Source organism: Balaenoptera borealis, assembly GCF_965194805.1.
Source record: "Balaenoptera borealis genome assembly, chromosome: 12".
Taxonomy (NCBI): Eukaryota; Metazoa; Chordata; class Mammalia; order Artiodactyla; family Balaenopteridae; genus Balaenoptera; species Balaenoptera borealis.
In genome coordinates, this window is record NC_138869.1 from 5,658,760 (window position 1) to 5,682,861 (window position 24,102).

Below are 24,102 nucleotides of genomic sequence, written 5' to 3' on the forward strand. Positions count from 1 at the left end.
GGATGGGGAGGTGGAGAAAGCTGGGTCAGGGCAGATGTGGACCTGGGGGGCTGCGCAGTGAAAGCAGCTGAGGAGGAGGCTGGGAGCAGAGGCCCATGGGGGACACGGCGCAGGCACCCCGTTGGGGATGCATGAGTGGGAGGGGGCAAGTGTAGATGGCCGTGAGGACAGCGGCAGCCCGTGGTGCGCAGCCAGCTAGGACGGACGGATGCTGACATCATTTGTCAACTCGGGGTCCAGGGGAGGGGCCTGGACGCAGCTCCGGAACGCGGGCCGGGGAGGCGACGCCGGGGGAGCCTGGGCGGCTGGGGGCCGCAGCCCTCCCCTCCCCCTCGCCACCTGCGGGGTCGGTCAGACCCGGCCTTTGTCCCGCGCCGCAGCCCCGCCGCCCCGCGCCGCGCCCCCCGAGCAAACACAGCTGAGCGCCGGGCTCGCGTGCCGCCCCCGCCCCCAGCTCCCGGGCGGGCCCCCAGCTCCGGGCGGGCGGCGGGCGCGGGGCGGCGGCTTAGCGGGGCAGCTGCGGCCGCGGGCGGGCTCCGCTCGGCCGCTCCCACCGGCGCCGCGCTTTGTCATGCAGATGCCCGCTAGCGGCGCGCGCCCGCTCCCCAGCTGACCCGGGGCGCCCGCTCCCCAAGCGGGCCCGGGCCGGCCCCAGACCCGCTTTGTCCTCCGGCCGGAACCGGATCTCCCTGGTGCTGGGCGGCCCACGCCAGTGGCTGGGCGTCTCTGGGCCTGTCTCCTGTCATTCCAGGCGGAGGACCTGCGGGTCTCCCCTGCGGGGTGCGGAGCACATTTGGGGAACAGCCCCCATCCCTCCCACACGGACGGGACCCAGTCCAGCAGGACCAGCGGAGCAGGCCTCTGTGGCCACATCCCCGACCCCTGTCGACCCCGCGGGTGGTGGGCACCCAATCCCTGCCCCCGCAGGCCTCAGCCTTCCCATCTGCGCTTTGAGGGCGGGGCCCAAACCAGCGAAGGTGACTGGGATGAGCTTCTGGGCTCAAAGGCTGCGGGGAGGCTGATGACACAGGGTGTAAACATCCCAGCTTGGTGGGAGCTCTTGATAAAGGCACAGATGCTCCAGATGCCAGGACCCCCCCCCCCACCTCCCAGAGCTGCCCCTCCTACGGCAGGCAGGCGGGTGGGGCCTTGCCTGGGGATACGCCCACTTTCCCCAGAGCAAAAGATTCACCAAGAGAGGTGATCAGATGGAAAGTTATTTACTGCCTGGTGTCAGGAGTCAGGCCTGAGGCCAGGCCTGGGAGGAGAAACATTCCTGGGCTGGAATCAGGCCTGGAGGAGCTGGTGTCCGTCCCGCAGGGTCACCACGTCCTCCCTGGGACCTTCTCTCCCCACTTTGCGGGTGAGGAGCCCAAGGCAGGGAGCAGCGGAAACGTGGCCCCCAGCCCTTGTCTTTGCCTGCAAAGAACAGAGGCCTGGAATTCAGGCCAGAAGGTGCAGAAATGACCAACATGCGTGGACCTGATGCTTGGGGTCCAAGAGAAGCAGCCAGAGTAACAAGCCCTCTTCCCGCCTCCCAGGTAAAGCCAGTGGCCGGCAGCAGGGTGCTGTGGGCAGGGCTCCTCTCCCGGGGGAGTCACCCCCCGCGGGCACCCCTGCTGGCACCCAGTTTGTCAATCCAAATCGCGCTTGCAATTCCGTGGGAGCTTTGGTCCAGTGATTTTACTTCTAGGCCTTTATCTTTAAAGGGCGTTCCTGCCATGTGTGACCTTGGGCTGCGCAACCTTGGGCGGCTGACCTCAGTTTTCCTCATCTGGAAGTGGGAACATCGCGACACCTACCCCTCCAGGGCCGTCTGAGGAGCGCGTAAAGCCAGGCACGTTGGGGACACGCGTGACAGAGGCTCCCATGAAGGGGAAGCAGTGTCCTGATGTGATGGGTCAGGGCAATTTTTACAAATGGAGATGAGACCCTCTTCCTGGGTGCCTCCTGGTTCTCCCCAGCGACCCCCCTCCAGTGCCCAAGTTTTGACTGGCAGACCTAGGAGGTTGGTGGGAGAGGGGTGTCAGTGTCAGTCCCAGCACAGACTCAACCTTGCCTGTTACAGGAGACAGTGGGGGAGGGGAGGGGAGACCAGCAGCCCAGCACCTCCACCCCAGGCCCTGGCCCTCTGGCTCAGGCAAGCAGGAGAGACCAGTGGAAGGTGGAGGGTTTATCTCACACACCCCGCCAGGGAGGGGCCTTTATGCCCAGATCCAGTTTCTGGCAGAACTGGTTGGTCCAGGTGGCCCGATAGATGGCCAAGATAAGGTCCGTGCAGGTTGGCTGGGCCAAGCGGAAGACCCACGCTGGGCTAAGACGGGGGGTGGCCCAGGCCCAGCCTGACTCAAGGGTGGCATGGGGTCTGGGCCTGTCTTGTCCCAGCTGCTGGCACCTATTGTGGGCCACACGGGTGCCCTCTCTGGACCCCCTTCCCTGCCTGCAGTGAGAAGTGGCACAGAAAGAGGTGATCCTGGGCAGGGGTGGTACAGGCCCAAGGTTGCCCAGGCTGGACATGCTGCGGGTAAGGTTTGTACGGGCACATGACGAGGTTCCAGAGCCAAGAACCAGGCAGACTGAGGTTGCCCGGGCGTGAGGTTGTTCAGGACCCCACGTTTCAGGTGGGCCCAGGCTTGGTTGTGTGTCAGACCTTCTGGAAGCCCCAGGGCTGGCTGGGCGAGCTCGTCCTCATGGGCCGATGGCATCCTGCTATCTATAACGTCACCACGCCCCAAAGAGTCCCTTCATTAGACCCTTCCACCTGAGAGGTTTGAGTGTCACCTCTCTCCTGCTGGGACCCTGACCAATAAACCTCTGGGGTCTCACAGCCCTAGGGAGCAGTTGTGGTCACCACACTTTCTAGGGAGGAGCCCCATGGGGACGGCCATGGAAGGAGCCCTTAGTCCCCGCAGACAGGACTTCCCTCATCTCAGCACAGACCTTGGGAAAGGCAGCCCTCGGATCTGCCTGAAAAATGGGGTTTGCATGCAGGAAGTATTTGAGGGACGTGGTCCCAGGGAACAGGGGCGGGGTAGGGGGCAGGAAGCCGGGCAAGGGGAAAAGCCAGCCAGAGGAGGAGCTGTGGATCCACGGTCAGTGGGGTACAGACTGCACCGAGGCCATCTGAGAAACCTCGAGGGACATGCTGAGAACCGCCCTCCCCAGGGACAAAAGGGGACATAGCCATAGGCTCCCGTCCCACCCCATGGACAAGGTGAGGCTTATCCACCGGCCTTCAAACTTTAGGGTTCCTGTGCACAAGTGCCCAGCAGGTCCTGCGGGCGTCCTCGCGCTGGGTCAGAGCAGCTCTGGGCAAGAGCGAGCTGGGCCATCAGCCGGCATCTGCACAGATGGGCCGGTCTCCACAGAGCTGTGGCTGGCCTGAGCTCGGCCAGGAGGACTTGAGGTGGGCCGCAGAGCCGTCCAGTACAGTTTAAAATAGCATGTATTCAGGGAATATTTGAGGTTCAGTAAGGCCACAGATCAGGAGATGGCTGCCGTTGGAAAGGTCTTTTCTAAGCACAGTCCCGGAGGAGGGGGACGCCACGCCACGCCATGCCACACCAAGCCACGTGGGAAAGCATGGGGAGGTCAGGAGGCGGGGGGAGCCTGGAACCGGGGATAGGAGCCTTTGCTGCGGTTTCTGCAGGAGGGCCGGCGAGGCAGGGCGAGCAGGCTGACCACTGGCTGGTTTGAGTAATTTCATGGGCTCTGGGAGAGACGGGCTGCCCCAAGTTGCCGGGTACCTGACCCTGGGTGACTCGGGCAGCAGGACAGTAGCCCAAGGGGGAGAACCCGATAGAGGAGGTGCTGGGGCTGTGCCTTCTGGACTGGTTGCTTTGCATTTGAAAGTCACGCTCTGGGACCAGTGGGTTACACTCTGCGGGAATCGGCCGGTCCTGGGAGGGGCAGTCCCTCCAGGGTCAGAGCATCAAACCCAAGACACGGTTCCTGCAGTCCACCCCTCACCCACCTCAGCTCCGCTCGTGGCCTCTGTGGCCCAGGGTGGCCCAGGGTCCGGTTCAGGGTGGGAGCCGGCCCGGAGCCCTGACAGGCCTTAACTAGGAGTTAGCGGGACAGGCCGCAGCCCCTCCTGCTGCACCTGGTCCCGAAGCCGAAGCCTCCTCCACCACCCTTTCTGGATTTCCCTCACCTTCGGCCAGCACTTCTGCGGCTCTGGGTTCGCCTGGTGGGGCGACCGGGTCGTCTCCAGGGCTCTGAGACCTTAGTTGCCTTGCCCCTGTCAAGCCGTGGTTGCTGCAACTGCCCCGTTGTCACTGTCACCAGTTCGGATGTACAAGGAGCAGCCCCAGAGAATTTCGAGTCCCCGAGACCCTTGTCCCTGGCCCTCTTCTCACAGAGGTCCGAGCCGACCCTCACCGGCGTGGTGTGACTGCACGTTCATGGGAGAGCTGCTGTGTCCCCCCGCCCACCCCCGAACCAGGACCTCGGATCTGGCCGAGCCTCAGGTGGTGGGGCAGGGAGCAGGAGTTCTGCAAGGGCGGTGACGTCGAGACGGACGGGCCTCCTTCCTCCGCCCGCTGGCTGTGCTCCGGTTACAGGGCCAGCACCGCATCCACGGGACTGGACCCCAGCCCTCAGGATGTCCCAGGACGGCTCCAGGGCTAGGCTGTTCCTTTTTAGATCAGCTGCTTCTGAGTGATGTGAACTAGAGTGCGGCCAGCGGGCCTGTGGCTCTGTTCCTGTTGTCACCTCCTTGTGGTCAAATGGTCCCTGGTCTGAGACAGCATCGTGCAGGACACGAGGGTCCAGCTACCGTGCTGGACCCTTGTCATCCTCTCGCCACACGGCTGTCACGTGGTCTTTGCACAGTCTACACTGATGTCACCCTCCTGCTTCATACCCTTCTGTGCCACCACTGCTCTTGAGATCCAGGTGACAGCACCCATGCCAGACCCCACGCTCCTTGAGCTCTGGTCCACGCCACACTGGCCCTCCCAGGCCCCTCCCCCGCCCCGTGCTCACACGCCCCTCCTGCTGCAGGCACATTGCACACGCAAGCCCCTCAGCCTGATGCACCACCCCCCCTTGCCTGCCTGCTCTGGGGCAGCCTCCTCGCACCTTCCCATCTGGGGCAATCCGCCTAGATGCTCTCCCCGCGTCTGGTCTGGCCCCTGTGGCGCCCCTCTGAGCTGCAGTCTTAGTTTCCGTGGTGACTGGTTAAAGCCTCTCTCCCCCTAGACTGTATTCCCATTGCAGGTGGGAATGATCTTTGCTCGTCACGGTGTTGACAAAACCCACCATTCTTCCTATCGCCCAGCGGGCACGCAAATCCTTCCTGCGTAAGTAAATGAAGTATGGCGCGTCTCTGGTGATGGCAGTGGCAACAGGGTGACAGTGGACGTGGTGGTGGTGGCAGTTGAGGGCGATGCCGTTGGCGATGATGGACCACCTTCCTCCGCACGTGCTGGGCCACTGGACACCTGAGTGGTTCCACTCAAGGGTGGAGCACCGTCAGGGCTGATCCGTTCCAACGGCAGCAAGCCAAAGAGTCCACCCCTCGATTCGGAGCTGCCCGGGTTCCCGGCCTTCCCACAGGTGTTGGGATTTCTTTTTCCTTTGATCCAGCTGTACCCGTTCAGTAGTGCCCCTCCCGGGTTTAACTCGCATTAGCTGGGATTGACTTCTGTCCCTTGTGACCAGAGAACCCTAACTGGTCCGGAAGGGGGTGAGGGGGTGAGCTGAGACGGGGCCCACGCCGCCCCACTCTCCTTGCCAGTTCCTCCTCCTCTCTGGCTTCTGAGTGTCCTTGCAACGTCCTCCATCTCTGCTGACACCTGGCTGATCTCGTCCATTCTCAGGCCTTTAAATGCCATTGCACGTGCTGATTCATCTTGATTTCTCACCGCTGGTCCTGACCTTTCTCCTGAACCAGAGCTCACGGCTGACTGTCGTGCATGTCACACTCAACAGGCCCCAGCTGAGTTCTTGATTTCCTCCCGCTCAGTTGTCCCATCTCAGCGGACAGAGACCTCGGAGATGACCCAGGCCTGTCCACAGCTCCTTCCCACTCCCTTCAGCAGAGGCCGCTGCCTCAGGGCCTGGGCACTTGCTAAGTTCCCTGCAGGGGACACTCGCCCCAGACCTTCCTCACCTCCTCCCGGGAGAGGGGGCTTGTGAGGGCTGAGCCCAGGGCAGGGCAGAGGGCGCGGGGGGGAAGAATTCACAGGACGCAGAGTCTGAGAGGGAGGAGTTCTGGGTGATTCCCCGCACCCTGGGTGGGCAACCGGCTGGCCAGAGGGACCACCCCTGAGAAGGGGCCCGGGGTGGGGGTCAGACCTGGGGAGGAAGAGGCCAAGTCCACGTTCAGCACGAGGAGTGACCAGCATCCGTGGGCCGTCCAGGATGCAGCCCAGCAGATTCCTGAGCTGCAGCCCAGGGCAGAAGTAAGATGGGGAGGCCGTGCCAGGCTACAGTCCTAGGTCTGGGCAGCACCCACCCTCCTGAACCAGCCGGGCCTGCTGGGAGGAGATCCAGCAGCAAAATTCGTGGCTGAACTAACGCGAACAGAGACGGTGCCACTGACCGGGCTCACAGAGAAACGCAGACGCACTCAGGGTGGATGTTTCTGCAAGCCAGCCTCTCCCAGCCGGCCACTGGCAGGCAATCGATAAGCCTAATTAATAATTAACTTTTTAATTAAATATCAATTTAAAACAAGTATGGGAACCAGTCTCTTGCAATTAACACCCTTGCTCTGCTTTCCTAAAGGGACTCAGTCGAAGGCCCAGGCTCCGGGACCTCTTGGGTGGGGAGGGCAACCCGGGACCCAGCAGAGTGGGGAAGGGGCCCGGCCCGGCCTGCTCTACCCCGTCCTGGAGCCGCAGGGATAGATTTCTCCACCCAGCGGTCACCGCCCGCGCCCTGCCCTCAAGGAGCTGGCATCTCGAATGCCGGGCAGAAGATGCTCAGGAACCTGCGAGCGGCGAGAAGCTGATTCCCGGGGTCCCAAAGGAAGGAGAAACGGGGCCACAGGAAGACGGCTCCGCTTGGCCTTGACAGTGACGAGTTGGAAGGACGCGCTGGCGTGGGAGCTGCGCGGCCAGAGGTGTGGTGGTGGGGATGCCCGTGCAGGTATGTCGCGGGTTTGGGATGGCTCAGGGTGGACCAAGCGTCTGTAGAAGGAGATGGCTTGTACGTACCCTTGCTGCCATCCCAGAACCCCAGGACCCCAGGGGTTTCCTGACCGGCTGCTTGGGTGACCGCAGGCATAACCACGGTGCCTGGGGACCCAAGTGGCTGGCGGTGCCAGGTTCCTGCTTTGGGGGCTGTGACAGCGCAGTGTGGTTGGCAGGCAGGGCCGCCCCGGCCCAGCGCTGCCCGGCTCTCATGCCTCCCAGGCCGCACGGAGCACCCCGGGTCCTCGCAAGGTGCCTGGGGGCCGCCGGAGGCATCCAGCACCCAGTGGGTGGGCAGGTCTGAAGTCCTGAGGCAGGGGAGGGCAGTGGGGCCCATGCAGGTGGCTGAGGGCCGGGGCTCCCTCCCCCATCAGGCAGGGACAAGTTCCCAGGGAAGGGGCAGCACCTGGGAAGGTGCAGAGACCAAGGGTGGGACGTGCTGGGCCTCGGCCGTGATGGGGCGCCGGGGGACCTTGCATTTAAGGCAGGCCGGCCCTCAGCCAGGACGGTTGGGTCATCGGGGCAGGCAGCAGAGCCCAGGCGTCTTGTCCCTGCGCCTTCCAAGGCCTGGAACCCAGGGGAGGTGGGTCAGTATTTGTTGACTAAGCTACAGTGGGAGCTCTTTGCAAGTTCCCATGCTGCAAAAGGGAAGGGCCGTTGGGAAGCGCGGGTGCTGTGCCATGGACAAAGCGCGCAGTAAGTGCTCAGCACCCGCTCCGGCCTCCAGAGGAGGCCATTGTTGACTTGGCAAGTTTCGATGATGTGATTGTCCTAAAGGCCAGACCAACGGCGCTGGCAGCTGCTTGGTGGAAACAGCTGGTTCCCAACCCTGCGCTGAGTTTGGGACCCTGCCTGGCCAGGGAGGGACCCTGGGGTCTGCGGCCCTTTTGTGGCAAAGGGGGCGGACTGGGGAGGTCTGAATATGCCCCGGGCCCTGCCTTGGGGGAGCGCTGCAGTGGAGGCCACAGCGGGGCTCTGGAAGGGGCAATGGGGGCAAGGCGCCTCCGTCCCCCGTTGTCGCCCACACCAGCCTTGCCCCCCCACCCCGTGCTCAGCATCAGTTCCGCAGCTGCCCCCTGGTACCTCCCCATCTCTCCTCACCTCGGCACCCTCGAACTGTCTGCCTCGTGGCTCTGTGCCTCTTCCACTCTTGGGTCTCTGGGTCTCTCCTTGCCCCCCATCTTCCTGCCCATCCCCGCCCCACCCACCGCAGTCCCCTCCAGCCCACTCCAGTGCCCTTATCTGGGTCCAGCCCCTGCACTATTGCTGGGAGCCCATCCCCATGACAACGGGGCAGATGGCGGCTGCGATTAGCCGCTCTCCCTCCCGCCACAGCTCAATCCGTCTTTGAAATTAAATCAGCTGCGATAACATCGACTGGCCAGGGGAGAGGGGGGGGCAGGCAGGAGGCTGCCTGGGCCCCACCCACCCCACCCCAGGCCCGGGCGCAGGGGGAGAGGAGGAGTAGGGCAGACGGGCTTCCAGTGCGGCTGCGTGACCTTGTCCAAGTCTGTAAGCCTCCGAGCCTCAGTTTCCCCATCTGTAAAATGGGGGCAAATAGCCATCCCTGTTTTGGGGGTCGGTGCGAGTCTCTGGGGAGAGTGTGCAGGAGAAGCCCTGGAGAGGGCTCAGTAGGGCTGAGAACGTTGCCTGCCCCCATCCATGGAGAAGCCGGAGCCCTGGTGGAAACCCCTGGCCAGGCCTCTGGCTTGCAGGCAGCCATTCAGACCAGGCACGGTTGGAGGCTACAGACCTGCTCTGTGAGCCACGGCACACCCCTCCCCAGAGCTTTGCTGCCCTCGTTCATAAAAGGCTCCAGTGTCACTGAATCCTCGTGCCCGAGGGACGTGCTGGGATGCCATCGTGTCCACCTGGCGATGGAGAGACCACAGGATTTGGGTCCCTTCAGCAGTCAGGGGCCCTGGAGGGATGTGGGGACCCAGGAGTGGTGGGGGGAAGAGGTAGTGAGGGGTCTGCCTGAGGATTTGGTGGCAGGAGTGGGTGGGCCTGGGCAGAGAGGGGTGTTTCAGGAACCGGTCAGTCTGTGCAAAAGTCCCACTTTGGGAAGGAGGAGTGGGGGAGGGGCGCCACAGCACAGTGAGGCGAGGGTGGGGAGATGGGCAGAGACCCAAGGGAGGCAGGAAGAGAGGAGACTGAGGGAGGAAGATCTGGGAGGAGGGTTCCAGGCAGCGGCCCGGCCAGTGCAAAGGTCCTGAGGCAGAAGTGTGCCCAGTGTGTATGCAGGACGGGGAGGAGGCCCGTGGGGCTGGGGCAGAGTGAGTGTCAGAGAAGCTGGGGAGGTTTTGGGGGCCTCATGGGCCACTGGGAGGAGTTGGCTTTCCCTTTGAGTGTCTCACAAAACTCTCAGGTTTTCACAAGATCCTTGTGGCTGCTGGGGTGAGAACAGGATGAAGGAGGGGAAGGGGGGAGGCTGGTGCACTGTCCAGGTGAGCGATGACCGGCCGAGGAGCCGGTGGCAGCAGTGGAGGTGGGGACCTACATTCAGAAGGTGGGGCCTCGCCCCTCATGAGCAGGGTCCGTTCTGGGGCTGGGCCGGTGGCACAGGGGCCTCAATGCAGCCCCATCCTTAGGGCCCTCCTGCTCGGGAAGTGGGCCTGAGCTGGACCCGAGCAGCCAGTCCCAAGCCAGGGCGTTCGTTCTGGATTGTCAGGGCTCTGGGCAGCGCCCTGGCTTCCTCACTGCCACAGCCCCAGTGCCCGCACACAGCCAGGCCCAGAAGGGGCTCCGTGAAGTTCTTTGGCCAGAATGTACAAAGAACATTGGACATTGGAGGCCTTGCTGAGGCCTCCCCAAGGTGCTGACCCGGGGCGGGGCCTCCAAGGATGAATTTAACAGGCCAAAAGGAGATGGGAAGGGTGGCCCGGGCAGGGGGAACAGCATGCCTAGGAAACAGCCGCTAAGAGTCTGGTACGGGCCGTGCCGGTGGGGCGGGCGAGGTGTGGGGCTGGAAGGACGGCAGGGGCCTCGGATGCCAGCTAGGAAGCAGGACTTCATCTGGGGTGTGTGCCCATAGCTGCACCTCAACTGTCTGGGCTTCAGTTTCTTCATCTGTCAAATGGGGCTAAGGGTTGAGACAAGGACGCAGAGAGGGACACGTCACCCGCTTAGCCGGGCCCGGCAGCTGCCATGCTCGGTCGACACGGGAGGCCGGAGCAGGGGAATGCCTCGATCGGCCCATGCCTCGGGGGGAAGACACCGCCTTCAGGTGCGAAGCTCGGAGAAGGGGCAGGGGCCGAAGGTGAGCCCGGTCCTGGGGTCCTTGGGGTGTCCATGAACACCCATGCCTTGCAAGCACCCAGATCTCTGCTGCACACCAGCCCCGGGACCGTGCGACCGCCCGGGCTGCTGGACCGTAATTGGATTTGCCCAGCAGCTGTCGGGGCTAAGCAGGCCCACTTGACGCAGCCGTGCTTGGCCAGTAATTGGTGAAATTAGCAGGTCGGCAGGGGCAGAGGTCAGGTGGTTAATGCTGTAGTGGGGGCTTTGATGAAGTTAGTCCCACCGCAGGACTGGGAGCTGGGGCTCCACCTTCTGTACGCCACGGGGCTCTCCTGCCCCCCTCGTAACACGGTTAGGGGACCTCCAGCTGCTGGCCTGTCCCAGGGGCTCCGGGAGGCCGGACCCAGGGGACCTGAGCCTGGAGGTGTGGCAGGTCGTCTGCTATGTCCTCCTGGCCAGGGCACCTGCAGCACCCACATGGCCTTGCAAACCCCTAGAGATCTTAGGGAGGTGCCCCTTGGCTTCCTGTGGAGGCTTCTGTCGGAGAACAGCACCCAGGCCCACCTCTAGGCTTTCGGCCCCCACCATGGCTGCTCCTCACCCAGCTCTGCATCTGGAAATGGGGATGACCGCCTCCCAGGGTCTGTCTATGACCAGGCCACACCCTCCCCGCGAGGTTCACGGCCTCCCAGTGTCTCCTGCCATCGTGAGCTCCCAGGCTTTGTCCGCTGAGCATGCCCCCAGGTTCCTGCTATTCCCTGGAACAGTGTGCTTCCACCCTCTTTCACGTCACATCATTTATTAGACACCTACTGCATGCCAGGCACTGGGCTCGGAGCTGAGATGCATAGGTGAACAAAGTCAGAGCATGTGCCAGCCCAGGTGGCATTCCCTGCACCTTTCCTGGCCAGGCCCACACTCCTTTCTTCCTGGGAACCAGGGACGCCGTGACTAATCAGCCTGGAACCCCGAAACCTGGAATCACCTCCTTTTCTGCCTCCGCTCCAGCCCCCAAGGAACAGGGACTTGCCAGCATGCCGATGCTTCACACACACACACACACACACACACACACACACACACACAACACACACACATACACACACACGCACACACACACACAACACACACACATACGCACACGCACGCACACACACACACAACACACACGCGCGCACACAACACACACACACAACACACACACGCACACACAACACACACACACGCACACACACACACGCACACCACACTCAAGAGCATTCTTTCCTCCAACAAATCGGTGCCCTGCCCCTCACTGCCAGGCACTGCTCTAGACTCGGGGGACACAGCGAAGAACGAGGCGGGCACAGGCCCTGCTCCCGGGACCTGCAGTTAGGGCTGAGGAGGCACACGGCTCTCAGGCAGTCACACAGACAAGGCGGAAGGGCCGGGAGACGCAGGGAGGGGCCGTGAGAAAGCAGAGCTGGTGGTTCTGGGAAGGCCTCCTTCGGAAGGGAGACGTGAGGCCTTCACCGGGGAGCACGGCCGTGCAAAGGCCCAGAGGCCACAAGGCATTTGGTGCCGGGGAGGACCGGAGGGGAGGCCGGTGTGGCCGGGCTCAGGGGGTGAGGGTCCGGGAGGGTGGGCAGTGGCCAGGCCCCCGGCGCCTGGTGGTGAGGACGAAGCCTGAGGTCTATGCTCAGAGCCGCGGGAAGCCCCTGAAGGGCTAAAGCCAGGCGTGGCGGTAGGCGGAGCACCCTCGCTGGCTGGTGGGCGTGGAGCCGCGGGCTGGGCGGGCCAGGCGCTGGTCAGGACTCTCACGACCCGAGGACGCAGGCGCGGACGCAGGCGCAGGCGCGGGCACGGGCGCAGGCGCAGGGAGCTTCTAACCCCAGAGCCTGACGGGCGTCCTCGCGAAATCATCCTGCGCCAGGCGCTGGGTACGTTTCCGGGCCTCGCGGGTGCGCCCAGGCTGCCCGCTCCCCACCAAGCGGGCAGCTGTCTCTGTGAACTCACTGGGCACGTTTATTAAGCACCGCCCGGGCGGTGGGCACAGGCAGTGGGCGGCGCGTACTTGCTGTCCACGCGTTTGAGCTGCTCCTTGCCATTGATGGTCACAGACTTGAGCCGCCCGTCCTCCTCCACCTCCACGCGCTCCTGCCCGTTCTCCACGATGCGCTTGGTGGTGATCTTGTGTCCGTTGACCATCTTGGTGGACGACATTACCGACTTGAAGCCCAAGCTGCCCGAGCCAGAGCCGGCGAAGGATGCGGACGAGAAGGTGGCATGGCTGGCGCTGCCCCCGCCGCGGCCCAGGGTGTCGAAGGCTGAGAAAGCCTCCACGAAGGCCGGGAACTCGCCGAAGCCGGCCGAGAGGGCGCCGCGCAGCCCGTGGCCCCGGCCCGCGTGCTCGCTGCCGAACGGGGTGTCCCAGAAGTCGAAGGAGAAGGGGTCCAGGCCTCCGAAGAACTCGCGGAAGATGTCCTTGGGGTTGCGGAAGGTGTAGCCGCTGTCGAAGGGGCTGCTGTAGGGGGTGCTGGCCCCGCCGGCCCGCCAGCTGTCGCGGCCTGCGCGGTCGTACACCACGCGCTTCTTGGAGTCGGACAGGACCTCGTAGGCCTCGGACACCAGCTTGAACTTCTTCTCGGCCTCCTCCTGGTTGTCAGGGTTCTTGTCGGGGTGCCAGCGCAAGGCCAGCTTGCGGTAGGCCTTCTTGATGTCCTCCGGGGAGGCGTTAGCCTGTACCCCCAGCACTTCGTAGTAGTGAGCCATGCCGAGGGCCGGGGCGGTGAGGAGACGCGGGCCTGGGGCCCGGGTGGCCGGTGGGCGCGGGCGCGGGCGGCAGCGGCGGCCTGGGTCCCTTGGCGGGGGCCTGGCTGGAGTCTGCTGGCTCCGGGGCGGGTTACCCTTTCATAGTACCAGCACCTCCGCTACAGGGGCAGGGGGAGGGGAGGGGAGGGCACTGCCGCTGGGGCCCGGCCACCAGGCCCCGCAGAGGCAGAGCTGGCTGGCTCTTTGTGACATCAGCCCTGGGCGGGGCAGATCCCGGCTCGGGACGCCGGGCCTGCACAGGAGGCCGAGCCTTGGCGGCCGTTGCGGCTGCCAGCTGAGCCCCGGGGGCAGAGGCAGGACCAGCCACAGGAGCCGGGCGAGGTGGGCCACGGGCCAGGGGTCAGGGAGGGGAGTGAGGGCTCCTGGGGTGTGTCCACTTAGCCCAACGGCTGGGTGGTTGGCGTGGAGTGAGGGGACCGGGCGGGATGGGGTCGGGGCCGCAGTTCATTCTGCTTGCGCCCCATGATCCCGTCAGATCCTCTGAGATGAGCTCCACAGAGGCAGGGGTGTTCCTCAGTGTCTGGGACAGTGCTTGGCAATCAGAACACGTTTGTTGAATGAATGAGGCTCAGAGACATGTGGCGTCAGACTCGAGGTCACACAGCAAGTCAGTGAGAGAGAGGGAGATGCAAACCCAGGGCTGTCTGAGGCCAAGGTGGGCAGCACATTGGAAGAGGCATTCCACTCAAGCCTGGTGAGAAAAATAGGCGGCGTTGGTAATGAGTATAGTGGTGGCCCCCAGAAGACAGACCCAAATCATAGAACTTGTGAATGTGCTCTTATTAGGAAAAATTGTCTCTACTGATACAATTAAAGTAGGGATCTCAAGATGAGATTGCCCTGGATTATCTGGGTGGGTCCTAGATCCAATGACAAGTAGTCCTTAGAAGAGACAGACGCACTGGGGGCGGGGGCATGAAGAGGGAGGCAGAGACCGGGGGGAAGCAGCGCAGGGAACGCAGAAGCCGCCCCCCACCCGACACTGGGGAAGCAGGGCCTCCCCCGGGGCCTCCGGAGGGAGTGTGGCCCTGATGGCACCTTGACTGGGGGCTCCCGGCCTCCAGAACTGTGCAGGGATGGATTTCTGTTGTTTCAAGTGGCCCAGTTTGTGGCAGTTTGCTGTGGCAGCCCTAGAAAACTAGTAATGTGTGTGAGGTAACCAGCTGTACCCAGGTGTTCCTGTGTCTTTAATTCTTGTTCTGTTGTTGGAGCGTATTTAGAAACAGCAATTAACAAGCCTGATTAACACCTGTTCCTCCTTTCACCTCATTCCCCCCCCCAGGTGAGATGGAAAACACGCTGCCGCCCGGTGAGGCACTTAGCTGTTTGGCCCACCGAGTCTTAACTGAGATAACTTTCCTCTCCCTTCTCCTCCTCCTCCCTCCCTTCCTCTTCCTCCTTTTTCTAGTCTTCATCCGTTTCTGTTGTTCTCCCTCTTTTTCTTTTCCGTCAATACTTGTGGCTGCTGGGCTCCAGGCACCTAGCAGGGGACAGAGTCTTCTAACCAACCCCAGATGCTGGGAGGTACGAAAGCAGACTCTGGAGACGCTTTGCCCTAGATGACAAATGCTGTCACCCACACACCCCTGGCCAAAAGCACGAATTGCCCTCCATCCCCAGTCCATCCACCCACGCGTGCTGACACACCTCACACATCGCTTGGTAGAGGAAACGAATGGCAGAGTAACTCCACTGGGCGCGGCTGCAGGTGGAAATAGTTATGTGTGTTTGTAACTATGTTTCTCTCGCTGTAGCTAGAACCTGTTCTCGCCAGGCTGGTCCACTGGTGCTGAGGAAAGATGACCACACACGCAATTCTCTGCGGGAGTGGTGCTCTGGTTGACTGTGGCGACCGAGGGGAGAGTGACAAGGTGGGGCGTACGTGGTGACTGGTGAGGCGTCGGTACGGCAGCAGGGGTGATGGGGGCAATGGGGGCGTGTGGAGCCGTGGTGACGGCAGGATGGTACCTGCGGTGGTGCTGGTGGAGGTGGTGGCGACCCTCGTGGTGAGGACGTTGGTGGGGACCGTAGCCATGCTTGCGGCGGAGACGGCCACTTGTGGAGGTGGTGGTTATGACCACAAAGGAGGCGACGTAACTGAGGGACCGGAGAGCGTAGAGGTGCTGTCGACAGAGATGGCGGAGGTGACGGGAGGGGATGGAAATGGCTGCTAGGGGAGCTCTTGTTGTGCTTGGCAGTGGTGGTGGTGGTCGGGACCACTGCCGCAGCTCAGAGGCTTAGGACCGACACTTAGTTCTCGCCCACTTTACTTGTCAGCACCGCTGGGGCGGCTCCAGGGCTCCAAGGCGCGTCTTCCCCTCCGGGATCCCAGGCTTCGGGAGCAGCCCTCGTGGCAGAGAGGCCGCCTGTAAGAGCTGGTGGACGCGTGGGATGCCTCTTAGAACGTCTCTTGGGATGTAACGAATGTCGCTCTGCCTTACATCACGTGGTCAAGGCCAGTGTCAGTGGAATGGGGATGGCACTCCTTCAAGAAGGTGCTGCACCTTCCGGGCAACACCCAGAGAGGCACAGTCCTCTTAGAGGGAAGAGAGAATGGGCAGCTACGGTACGCTGCGGGTGAGTACGGGGTGGTGGCAGCGGTGGCCCTGGTGGGAGCAGGGGTGGCGTTGCTCCTGGTGGGAGTGGTGATGGTGGTGACGGTTAGCGGTCGGGGGACGGTTGGGGTGCTGGTGTTGGTGGGAGTGACGCCGTGCCAGAGCAAGAGTGCTGAGGGTGGTGGTGACAGCACCGCAGACGTGGCGTTCTCGATTGTCTGTTGCTAACTCAGAATCACCACCGCCCTCTGCTGTGGTCTCCTCCACACCCTGGAGAACCCCTTACCCATGTGGCTCCGGCTTATTGTCTGCAGAGACATGAGATTTGGAAAGTGGAAAAGAAAGAGGCAGTTGCAGGCAGATGACAACCCAGAGGTTTGCGGCACCTTCTAGGTGACCCTCTGAGAACCCCTGCTTCAGGGCTGCAGGCTGAGATATTCAGAGGGAGCTCCCCAGAATAGCATGAGATTCTAGCAGCTTCCAGGCAAGCTCTTGAGATCCACCACTTTGGAGCCGCAGACTGAGACCATCAGTGACGACTTGCTTCCCTGATCTTTACGCCCCCAAGTCACCCAGTGGTTGTGGAAACTTGTGTTAAATGTCCTTATACCTGTTACATAGTCAATAACTGTGTACACGTGGTCATGGTGACAGTGGCTCAGATGAAGTTGGTGGTAGTGGTGAAGGTGGGCATGGTGACGATGGTGACGACGCAGGCAGTGGTGATGGTGTGATGTCAGTGTGGTGCTGGAAGGGGTGGTGGTGGTGATAGAAGAGATGATGGTGGTGGTGATGAGGAAGGTGGTTGCCGTGGAAACGGGGGTGATGCAGGTGGTGGTGATAATGATAATGGTTTGGTCATGATGTAATGGTGGTCGTGGTAACTGGGACATTTGTTGAGGTTAAGTTGGCGGCGGTGATGGTAGTGATGGAAAGCATGAGCGTGTCGGTGGTCATGGTAATACAGACACTGGCTGTGGTGGAGACGGCGGTGTGATGGTGATGACGGTGATAGAATGAAGCAGGTAGCGGTGATGGTGACGGTGACGGTGGTGGTGGGGAAGGAGGTGGTGATGGGGGTGATGTCAGAGGTGGGATGGTGGCAGTGCGGATGGAAGTGGTGGTGATGGCGATGATGCTGGTAAAGGCGCTGGTAACGAGGGGCATAATGGTGGCCACGATAACGGTGATACTGGTTGAGGTGTTGGAGGTGATGTCGGAGGTGGGATGTGGTGGTGCTGGTGATGGAAGTGGTGGTGTGACGACAGTGATGTGATGGTGATGCTGGCTCAGGTGGGGACCGTCGTGGTGGTGGTGATGGCAGTGGTGATGGTGGGGATGAGGGTAACCGTGGGGGGTGAGGGCGGAGGCAGGGATGCTGGATGCTGTGGTGATGGTGATAATGGGGGGATGTGATATTGGTGACAAGCCTGGGGCCTCATGACAATGTCATCAGGACAGTGTGTGGGTGGTTACAACAAGCTGAGACACGGGATCCAGGGTGTTGAGGTGCCCAAGCATCCTACAGAGGCTTCCCCCCGACCCGTGCTCCCTCTCCACACCCTGCCTGAGGCTCATGCTGGCCTCCACTGGCCTCCCGCAGAGGAACTTCCTCTGGCCGCCCCGCCGATGCTTCCGGAGCCCCTCAGCAGGTTCCCTGCCCTGCTCTGCCCCCAGGTCCTGTGCTCAGCCTGAGGCCTCTCGGGTGGGCAGCAGGAGGCAGCTGGGATGGAGACGGGCTGGGGGGCCACCAGAGCTCAGAGAGTAGGCCACTCAGTAGGACTCACGGGGAAGGGCAGACCCCAGCTCCTCACTGCCACGGGGCCCCGAGGATGGAGAGCCTCCCCATTACCGAGGGGAAGGTAAGCGCCCCGTAAAGGACGGTGTGGAATTTGGGGGCTGCATGCCGAGGTGACTTCCCCTTCTGCAAGGCGTTTGGACTAGTGTCCTCTGAGGCCCTACAGCGAAAGTGTTCACAGAGACCGGTGGGAGTGGCAGGGGCCTCTGGGGTCCCTCCTCAGGGCCCGCCCAGAGGAACAGGGCTGAGCTGACGCGACCTTCGCTCAGGCCCGCCCGCCCTTGACTCGCTGGCTGTCCATCACTTTCGCTCTCTGAGCCTCTCTGCCCTCATTTGCCGTGGGGGGCGGGGGGGCTCCTCCCCTCTGGGCAGCCAGCCTAGCCGCCCTGGCCCACCCTGAAGCCACGGCCTGGGAAGAGAGAGGACCCTGGGTGAGCAGAGGATGGTAGGCAGAGCCTGAGCTGATGCACGGGGAGGCCCAGAGAGGGCAGGGCACTCCCAAGGTCACACAGTGGTCCCAGGAACTCTCCCCGCGGTGAGCTGATGGCGGCCGATTAGGCAGCCACTTGGTATTCTGAGCAGCCAGAGGCCCCTCTCTGTCTCTGTAATTAATGGAGTGGCTTTTTAAAAGGATTCTAATCACCCCCGATCCTATCTGCTTATCACTAGCGTTCCTAATTAGATGATCCTGGCAGTCACTCGGCTAATTCCCCCCAGCCCTGTGCAGCCCTGCCCAGCCTGGGGCAGCCCACCCCACCCCCCAAACCGCCCCAGCCCAGCCAGATGGGCAGTTCAGGCCTTCTCTCCCCTCAGGGCCCCTGGTTCTCTAACTGCATTACCTTCAGGATGGATGGGTGACAGCGATGGATGGGCCGCTGGATGGATGGGGACCGGTGAGTGACAGACAGCTACAAGGGAGTGTGGATGGACAGACGGGCAGACTGGGAGGTGGAGCGCTCGGCCTGTCAGGTCAGGCAGCACGGCCGTTTACCAGCTCTGTGTTCTTGGGGAAGTCACTTCACCTCTCTGTGCCTCGGTCTCATCTCATCTGTAAAATGGGGGTCATCAGTATTCTCCTCATAGGGTTGCTGCGAGGACAGCTTAGAACAGAGGAGGAGCTTGCTAGTGTAAATTAACTACAGCAGTGTGGATAACGGGGGGCGGGGGGGTGGGTAGACGGATGGATGGAAGGACAGACTGACAGATGAGTGAAGGGAGGACAGACGGTCCGAGGAAGAATGGGCAAAGGGTAGAGGAACATACAAGCTAGTGGGCTGATGGGAACTGGGCAGGTGGTGGGGTCGCCAGACAGGTGAGGGGAGTGGGGGCCAGCCTGTCTCCTCCAAACGCAACAGGACGATCTCAGCTCAGGTCCCAACACAGACATGGCTCAGACCTGCCTTCCCTCCCCAGGACCTCCAGGAAAACTTCCAGCCCAACACCCCCAGCCAGTGGACAGGTGCCCACCGGGTCCCCTGCATCCTCACCCTCAATCCCCACCCAGGTAACACCCGCTGCGGGTGGGCCACGTGGTCTCTGGAGGCTCATATTTAGCCTCAGATGGGCGTTTACTGCCTGAGAGAAGCCATCATTTGTGGGACCACCCCCACCGCCCGGCAAGTTCCAAAGTGTGCCAGCCTGCAGGGCAGCAGCTCCCGCCTCGCCGCCAGCAGTGCCACAGACCCCAGCCCCACACTGCTGGGAACAGCCCTGGGGAGGGCCCTGATCCCAATTCCAACAGCTGGTCCTAAGCATCCAGGAGAATTCAACCCCCAGGGGCTCCCCCAACACCACGGGCCTCTGCAGCTTCTGAGCTGCGGGGCTTCCTAGGTCTTCCTAGAAAAATACGGAACAAAGAAGCCTGAAGCATCTCTCAGAGTTAAGGCCTACACACATGTGCACACATTCATACCATCATCCATCCACCCACCCGCTCACCCACGGCACCCACTCACTCTGTCACCCCCCCCACCCCCCCCACTTGTTCCTTGTGCTCCTGTCACACCTGTGCTGTGGTCCAGGCGCTCTGCTAGGTGCTGCAGGTGTATGTGCCAGTGAACACACTAGATGAAGCCTTGCCCTTACGGAGCTGACTCTAGTGGGAAGGTACGAGAAACGGATGACGAGTGAAGGTTTCATCTACCGTCAGGCAGTGAGAGGTGCCATGAGGAGGAAGCAGGAAGAGGGCTTCTCTTTCAGATGGGGCGGTCAACAGGGCAGCCCCCCCTGCACACGTGCTCAGACCTAGGCCCCGCGCGTCAGTGCACGCCTGTACGCACAAACACACGCGTGTGCACGTGCGCACAAGCACACACAAGCCCCCCACGAGGCCTGCAGCCCTGCCGTGGCTGCAGATCGGGGCGCGGTGTCCCCAAAGGTGCTGAATTCAGCTGAGTCACCTCCCTTTCGCCCACCGCACACAGGGAGCCCCCGCCCCAGGCTGTGGGAGAGAGAATGAGACACACAACAAACTTTGGAGGGAGAGGCGACGCCCGTCCGGGGCATTTGGGAAGGCTGGGGGGGTGGGGTGACACCTGGGCAGGGCCTGAAGGGGTTCGTTCCAGCAGGGTCTGGGGGTGGTGCGAGGGGCGGCGGCATTGGCCTCTGGTCTCAGCCTCACACACATGAAGGGCCCTGGATTTAGACAGCGGATGTCTCCAAGTGATGCAAAGCGCTCAGTCATGGAAAATGTAACATTTCCAGGTGGGAAGGTGTTCATCGTGCAGCTGTAAACACGCCTGCGTTCTCAGTCTGCACCGTCCTCGGTGCACGAGGAGTTCATCTTATTCTAAACCGCTGGTGCCAGCGGGGACGGTGCTCCCTCCCCAGGGGACATTTGCAATGACTGGAGGCACTTTTTTTTTTTTATAAATTTATTTTATTATTTATTTATTTATTTATTTATTTGGCTGCGTTGGGTCTTCGTTGCTGCGCCTGGGCTTTTCTCTGGTTGTGGCGAGCGGGGGCTACTCTTCGTCGCGGTGTGCGGGCTTCTCATTGCGGTGGCTTCTCTTGTTGCAGAGCACGGGCTCTAGGCGTGCAGGCTCAGTAGTTGTGGCACGTGGGCTCAGTAGTTGTGGCGCACAGGCTTAGTTGCTCTGCAGCATGTGGGATCTTCCCAGACCAGGGCTCAAACCCGTGTCCCCCTGCATTGGCAGGCGGGTTCTTAACCACTGTGCCACCAGGGAAGCCCTGGAGGCATTTTTAATTGTCATGACTTGGAGGGGGTGCTCGTGGCATCTTGTGGGGCAAGGCCAGGGGCGCTGCCAAACTCCTGCAGTCACACGACAGGCCAGGTGTCACCAGAGCAAGGCCGAGATCCCTGGGCTACACCCCAGAATCATCATTTGATGTGCAGTTATACTGCATTTCTACTTTTTGTGTGCCAAAGGCATTCACTTCTTTCACGTGAACATTTAAAACATAAGGGTGACCTGTTTGGCTGTTTATTTCCTAATAAATTAATAAAGTCAGAACCTCGAAACATCGAGGGGTTGCCTGAGCCTGAGGGGACGGGGGCTGCAGAGGCTCAGATGCCAGGCCCAAGAGCTTGGATGTGTCCCAGGCTGGGGAGCCCTTGGGAAGATTTGAAGTGGGGGGAGGGGGAGGGACATGATCAGTTGCATGTTCCAGAAAGATCTCTCCACAATGAGCCTGTTTCATATCCAACAAACTGGTAAAAATGTAAAAGGCTGACATGACCAAGTGGTGGTGAGGATGCGAAATTCCCAAAACCTGCTGGTGGGAATGTTAATTGGGACAAGAAGTTTGGAAATTCTTGGCCTTGTCCTGTCAGTGGGAGGGTGCTGAGTCCCTTGACTCAGTAGTTCCAGTTCTAGGCTTACCCACCCCCCACCCCGGGAGAAGCGGGGCCTGGTGTCATTCCGGGACTGCAGGACATTGTATAAACTGTCATATTGGTCCCTCTCGCAGAGTCTTTTCTCTGGCTGGCTTTGAAGGAGGAAGCTGCCGAGAATCTTACAGCTGCAAGGAAATAGATTCTGCCGAAACCAGAGGGAGCCTGACAGCCGATCAGTGTTTCCCTGGTCCAGCCTCTGATGAGAACCCAGCCCTGGTCTACATCTTGCTTGCAGCCATGTGGGACCATAAGCTACACCGCGCCTGGGCTCCTGACCCACAGACCGTGAGACAGAAACGTGTGCTTCTAAGCTTCTGAGTTTGTTGGGATTTCTTTTTTCTTTTATTTATTCATTTATTTTTATTTATTTATTTATTTATTTATTTATTCATGTATTTATGTATTTATTCATTTTTGGCTGTGTTGGGTCCTTGCTACTACGTGGCTTTTCTCTAGTTGCGGCGAATGGTGGCTACTCTTTGTTGCGTGCTCGGGTTTCTCATTGCGATGGCTTCTCTTGCTGCGGAGCACGGGCTCTAGGCGTGCAGGCTTCAGTAGTTGTGGCACGTGGGCTCAGTAGTTGTGGCACGTGGGCTCAGTAGTTGTGGCATGCAGGCTCAGTAGTTGTGGCGCACAGGCTTGGTTGCTCTGCGGCATGTGGGATCTTCCCGGACCAGGGCTCGGACCCATGTCCCCTGCATTGGCAGGCGGATTGTTAACCACTGCGCCACCAGGGAAGTCCCTGTGGGGATTTCTTACACAGAATAGAAAATCATTACGGGGTCAGGGAGGGGGGGTGTTGTATTGTTAGCTATATTGACTATCTGAAATATTTCATAATTGAAATTAAAAGGTTACGAAAGATCCCCATGGCTGAAGAGACAGATTGCAGAGCACGAGCTGGAGGCCAGCGTGCTGCTCTGTGGGTGAGGGTGGGGCTGGGCAGTGTAAGGGGGCTCAGGGAGTGTGTAGAAACGTCCCCTGCATCCCTAAATTCTGAGGAAGGGGAGGGGCTGTCCCAGCGTCCCCTCCATGCCTGGGAAACCTGGATCACAGCCCTCCCCCCAGGTCAGCACAGCCCAATCTGGGGGGAGGAGCAGGGAGAAGGAATAAGGACGGCGTTTTCCCAGGGCCCCCTAGGGAGCCACAGATGGAGTGGTAGGAGGAGGCCGCTGGGCCGGGTCCACCACATCCGTCTCCTGGGAGAAGACCCCGCCCCCGCTCCAGCCTGCACGCCGGGGGAGCCACCCCGGGGAGCGGGAGCCCCAGCCCTGCCTGTCCTCAGTGTCCCCAGCTGTACAGGAGGATGATCTGAGGGCACCCTGCCCGCTCGGGGGCAGGATGGGAGGAAGTGCTGAAAGCACCTGCTGAACAGCCAGGGCCGTCCCCTTGGCCCTCCCATCCCTGGCAGCCTTAGGTGCTGTGGGGAAGGAAGAACAAGGAGGTCCCCAAACACCCTGGGCTTCTAGGAGTGGAGACGGGCATCGGGGCTCAGTCTGAAGCCCACTGAGCTGAAATGGCATTAGAAGGCGATCTCCTTGTTGGGTGGGCTCTCCAAGGACTGAGGACCCTTTGCCTTCCACATATTATCCTTGTAACAACCCTGCAAAGTGTGGTCGTATTTTACTGGTGAGGAGTCAGGATTCAGAGAGGCTAAGCCACTTGCTCAAGGCTGCACAGCAAGAGAGAGGCAGCTCTGTCTGCCCCACAGCCAGGCCTTGTCCTTCGGTGACATTGGTTAGGAACTGGGGAACCCGGAGGGGCTGAGGGGAGGGAGACTTCAGATAAGGCTTCCTCTCGGATCTTTGGCTGGGGTTTTCAAAGGTGAAGAGAAGTTCTCCCGGCAGATCTGAAGGGGAGAACGTCCCAGGGAGAGAGACCAACCAGGAACAAGGCAGAGAAAAGAAGAAAGGTTTTGTGAATGATTACTTCCTGCATTACAAAAGTGGCACATAACACCTTAAAATATTAGCCCAAGTTTATAAAGTGAAAAGTACCCTCTCACCACCCCGGTCTCTCATACTTCCCGGAAGTAACTGCTGTTATTCATTAGGCATGTGTCTTCCCGGGTTTTTTTCTGTATGTACACAAACATTTTTAAAACAGAAGGTCATGCGTTATATGTTGTTCTGCAGCTTGCTTTTTTTTCCCCCAAAGAACCCTGCAGTTTAGCTTTTATTTCTAGTGTTTCTGTGAAGTGCGCCTGAGGAGAGCTTGGAATTTCGATCAGCATTCCCACATACGGCACATGCCAGCGGCTGTTTCTACTATCTGCAGGCCTTTTCCATTTTTCTGAGAGGAGAGGTAAAAAGTGGTACCTCCTTGCGAAATGTGCATGTACTTGATTCTTCCTGAGGTTGAGCTCCTGTCCAAATGTTTATCAAGTGTTTATTTACGTCTATTAGGAAGGACCTGTCTGTGTATCCTTTGCCTGGTTTTCTCTTTTTCTTGTGTGTGTGTGTGTGTGTGTGTGTGTGTGTCTTTTTATTATGTACTGCATTTTTGTATTTTGAGTTTTTGCATGTTCGCATAATTGCAAAATTATCTCCCATTTTGCAATGATTATTTTTAAATATTACTTTTTATCATTAAAGCTATTAAACCTCATTACAGAAAACCTGGAAAATGGGGAGAAGAAGGAGAAATCATCTATCACAGAGCTGTCACCATTTGTTAGCATTTGGTGACAGTTCTTTTCCC

At 60.6% G+C, this 24,102-nt stretch overlaps 2 protein-coding genes across 8 annotated transcripts in view; one reads left to right on the forward strand and one right to left on the reverse strand.

Annotated features, from left to right (window-relative positions):
- Positions 1-24,102, forward strand: part of EEFSEC (eukaryotic elongation factor, selenocysteine-tRNA specific) — a 197,712-nt gene that overhangs the window by 167,105 nt on the left and 6,505 nt on the right. The window contains exons 7-10 of one of the 7 annotated variants that reach the window (XR_014232250.1): positions 1,710-7,069; positions 14,945-15,061; positions 15,468-15,767; positions 18,357-18,436. The gene's annotated coding sequence lies outside the window, so the exon portion shown is untranslated. Of the gene's footprint in view, positions 1-1,709; positions 7,096-14,944; positions 15,062-15,467; positions 15,768-18,356; positions 18,437-18,956; positions 19,048-21,476; positions 23,707-24,102 lie in introns of those variants that run through there. The other 6 variants (XR_014232252.1, XR_014232247.1, XR_014232248.1 and 3 more) reach the window with 6 other exon arrangements.
- Positions 12,022-13,271, reverse strand: DNAJB8 (DnaJ heat shock protein family (Hsp40) member B8). Its single transcript, XM_082345317.1, has one exon. The coding sequence runs from the start codon at positions 13,128-13,130 to the stop codon at positions 12,387-12,389; it is 744 nt and encodes a 247-aa protein (XP_082201443.1). The 5' UTR covers positions 13,131-13,271; the 3' UTR covers positions 12,022-12,386.